The sequence below is a fragment of the Austrofundulus limnaeus genome, unplaced genomic scaffold, assembly GCF_001266775.1.
Source record: "Austrofundulus limnaeus strain Quisiro unplaced genomic scaffold, Austrofundulus_limnaeus-1.0 Scaffold147, whole genome shotgun sequence".
In the NCBI taxonomy this organism is placed as follows: domain Eukaryota; kingdom Metazoa; phylum Chordata; class Actinopteri; order Cyprinodontiformes; family Rivulidae; genus Austrofundulus; species Austrofundulus limnaeus.
Window position 1 is genome coordinate 263,311 of NW_013952549.1, and position 3,939 is coordinate 267,249.

The window sequence follows — 3,939 nt, forward strand, 5'->3', positions numbered from 1 at the left end:
TGTATGTATGTATGTATGTATGTATGTATGTATGTATGTATGTATGTATGTATGTATAATTTTATGTTAAATGGAGGCAGATATAAGATTTTTTCTTCTTCTGCTACCTTTCATTCTATGAGATGTTTCTTTTTTGTTGTACTGAAATTTTTGTTTTTAATCGAAAAGAATAAACTATTAAACTAAAGATTTCAGTCAAAAATTTAAAATATCATTTTGCACAATCTCCAGCTGAATACAACACACACCTGGATCCCAGGTCCACATCTGTGGGTTTGTCCAGCACACTGCTGAGGTTGTGTTCTGCCAGCGTCTCCTCGGGCACCTCCTCCAGCTCCTCCTCCCTCTGAAGGGACAGACGGTAGTTCTCCAGCTCAATGCGCTCCGGAGTTCCACGCAGACGTTTGGCCAAACTGGGCTCCTGCAGGCCGTTGACTTCCAGGGCTGGGGTCCAGCGCGGAACGTGGGCCCCCGGTGATGTGACGGCACATGGGTGGGCAGAGAGGAAAGAGGGCACAAACATGTGGCTGAGAATCGACTGAGTGCAGGAGTAAAAACAGGAGAAGCACAGAGTGAATGTTTTAGCTTCTGTCTGTCTCTGTTATGGAAATAAACTGGATTAAACTGAAGTAAATCTGCTGTGGTATAATTCCTGATAAAGTCCATTCCCACTTATTCAACTTATCCCAAAACAAGGACAAACTGACAAGGACACACCAATTTAAGGTCGGCTATTGAATTTATTGAATTAGATTATAATCCTACAGCAAACACTAAACACACACACAGGTAAATCTAACACACTAAAATAATCCTAAGAATCTTATACACAAGGCTTGTGCCTTGCCTTAATCCCATCCTGAGAAGCAAACCTTAAAACTGCATTTTATAGACATTTACTGGTTGTTTTTAACTAAAAAAAATAAATGCATTATTCCTTTTTGCATGTCACCTTTAATTTAAGTTGGTATTAAATATTCAGAGAATTCCAATTAGAAAAAGCTGATTGACAAAGTTATAATCTGAGGACGGAGGTGGGACGAGGAATTTGAGATTTGATATTGTTTTGTGTTTTCAGGAGTTATGTGCGAGTTAAAGAGTAAAAATAATGTCAACCTGGAAACTAAACAAATCGAGTGAAGCATAGCCTAACAACGATTTGCTAATGTTGCCTTTCTAATATAATAATCTGTAATATAATCCTGCTGTACTGCACAATCTCTTGCACAGACGTGCAGAATAATTAATTCTACAAACTATATCATTTAATCATTGACAGACTCTGCATTAAGTTCAGTTTTTCCTTATATGTGGAATTAGTGTTCTAGCCTTTAAGTAAAAACATAATGTGTATTTATCTTCCTTTTTTTCTTGTCACTAAGAATTTATGCATCTTTATTAAAGTAATGAAGAACTAATATTTGTCGAAGAATTGCAAATGAGATATGTTGGTGTTAAATATAATGAAATGTGTTAAAACATGCAAGAATTGAAACAAAACATTATCATAATGACTTCCTATATTTAAAACCTTTACTTTATAGGTACAATGTAGATTAGTCTCACCTTTGAAATAAGATAAAGTCAAATAGAATAATAGTTCTTATACTGTAAAAATATTTAAATATATGCTTTCAATCTGACTACACAGTCTAATAATAAATCTTATGTTTTACTTAATATTTAAATAATACATGTTCTGCTAATCTAACCCCTTTAAGGATTAAATATATAAAGCAAACACACGTGAGCAGCAGTTAGTTTGTGGTGAAAGGGACAGAGAGATAAAAAAAAACACTTCAGAGCCAATCACAGGCACCATTTCAAGCACTAGTAAAGCTCTCAGTTTTAAGATGCTCTAATAGGAGGAGGGAAAGGTAAAGCTCACAAAAGCGCTGATACAGGCACTTCAATGCTCTATGGTGGCTTCGGTAAGAGGAAAACTTTAGGTGCAAAACAGCTTACAGAGAAGAAAACAGGTCACACAGCAGGCAATAAAATAAGAACATCACACAGGAAGAGGAAACAAAGGGCAATCACAGATCAAAAATAAAAGGTTACAGGAAGAAAAGAATAAATCTTAGCTTGGTTTTAAAATGAAACAGGCATGGAAATGCTGCATCTATAAAGTTACAGTTGGGTACAACTAAGTGAATTCCTTATATTATAGTAAATTTGAATATTTAGGTGTATTGCCTCATCATGTTCTAAAAGCCAACACAGAGTGCTGACAGAGTCGAGCAGAAAAGAACCCGATGAGCTCTCGTTATTTCTAAGCTGAGAAAAATAACATAAACAAGATTCAAGATGTGACTTTCCTTTTTCTAAAATAAAGCCAGATTACAAATCATAAACTGGAGGAAACATGAAGGACAAATCTTCACGAAATAAACGGATCAATGAGAAATAAGCTCACAAAACTTATGGCAACACCTCAGATCAGCGAGTCCGGATTAGTCAGATTTACAGGATCACATTTAAACCAGCAAAGAGCAAATCAAAACTAAAAGGAAGAAAGGATCATGCTAGAGGAGGTTCAGGAGGACGTTGACAGTGAAACAGCACAGGAGGTAGATGCAGTATGCATAAAGGAAGGGAGAATCTAAGTGGTTGTGCGCCATCTGGTGGCAAGTCCAGGACAGYGTGCGGCGGAGGGTGCGAAGCGGGACTCCCGCCTTCACGGCCAGACGGCAGGGCACGGCCACGGCATCTACAAGGGAAAATCTGGTACCTGAGGGTTGGAGCTCAGCTGAGGGAGCTGCAGCTGCTGCCGCCGCCCTTCCGGGGGCATCGACAGTCACCGTGGGAGTTTGGGGCGTCTGGCTGTCCTGCAAAGGCAGAGATCGAAACTGCATCAGCCACAGGCTAATTTCAGGAAGATGGATACGTTATGACAAACACTGATGGAGATTTTAGACAAAAATGTATCTAGGTAATAACAAAAACAAACAATAAACAGTTACCTTAGCTGAGACTGGAGCCGGGGAGGGAGCAGGCCGCTTTCTCTGAGCGTAACCAGACAGCCGGTAACAGTAGTGAGGTTTGCAGTAAAATTTTCCTACAGGATTTAAAAAATAAAAAAACAACTAATTAATCATAATAAGAAACAAACATGCAAATGAAATAGAAATCACAAAATAAAAAAAATATATCTGCAAATTCATCCTATTTCACCCAAAATCCCTGCTCTGTAAAGGAGGACTATGAACTGTATAAAACAGAGAATTCCTTTGTGACTAAAGCACAGAACGATAGAAAACCTRCCAGTGGGCACAAAGAAAAACAGGCTGATAAAAATAAAACTCAGTGCTTTCACTTTATACAGGTGCTTTGGATCAGAATCAAATGGACTGGGAGGTTTGGGGTAAAGTGTGTGGTCCTCCACTGGAGGGCACCAGAGTTTGTCTTATTCAACTCTTTGGTGGCTTAAAACAGGGGTTCCTAAGACCCCCCACTGTGGACTGAGAAATTAAATTAAATTGAAAGTTAGCCACTAATAGAACATGTTTATGCTGCAGCTGTTATAAAATATAAAAAAAACAATCGAAAAGTAAAATAATAAAAATTATTTTAGGCTGTTTGAAGGTCATCTTAAGTGGTTCAATAGAAGGCAACTGGATTTTTTTTATTCTTGAAAATGTTTCACCTGTCACACAAAAGGCTTCTATAGTTCAGAACTGAAAAGGTGAAACATTCAGTTTCCTTAGGGCTGTCATGTTCTAAATGGTTGAGAATCTACACCAACTATTTAAAAGATATATCTCATTGAGCTGTGACTGACAGAGACCAGTTGCCGAGACCCTCATGAATGCAGTTTATCAACAAGTTGCAACAACAGCTGCAGCCCAGTGAGATACTGGCTTAAACTGCCATTGTATACTTTTTTTTAAATCTTTATTCATTTCATTAAAACAAAACAAATAATTTTATATATTATAC

The 3,939-nt window shown here is 37.7% G+C and overlaps 1 protein-coding gene across 14 annotated transcripts in view; it reads right to left on the reverse strand.

Moving 5' to 3' along the window:
- The window catches only part of mical3a (microtubule associated monooxygenase, calponin and LIM domain containing 3a), a gene marked incomplete in the record, with an annotated part of 99,324 nt that overhangs the window by 34,509 nt on the left and 60,876 nt on the right, over nucleotides 1–3,939 (reverse strand). For all 14 annotated transcript variants that reach the window (XM_014016523.1, XM_014016527.1, XM_014016526.1 and 11 more), the window contains 3 exon segments: nucleotides 249–444; nucleotides 2,732–2,828; nucleotides 2,964–3,058. In XM_014016523.1, coding sequence (XP_013871977.1) covers nucleotides 249–444; nucleotides 2,732–2,828; nucleotides 2,964–3,058 — 388 coding nt within the window.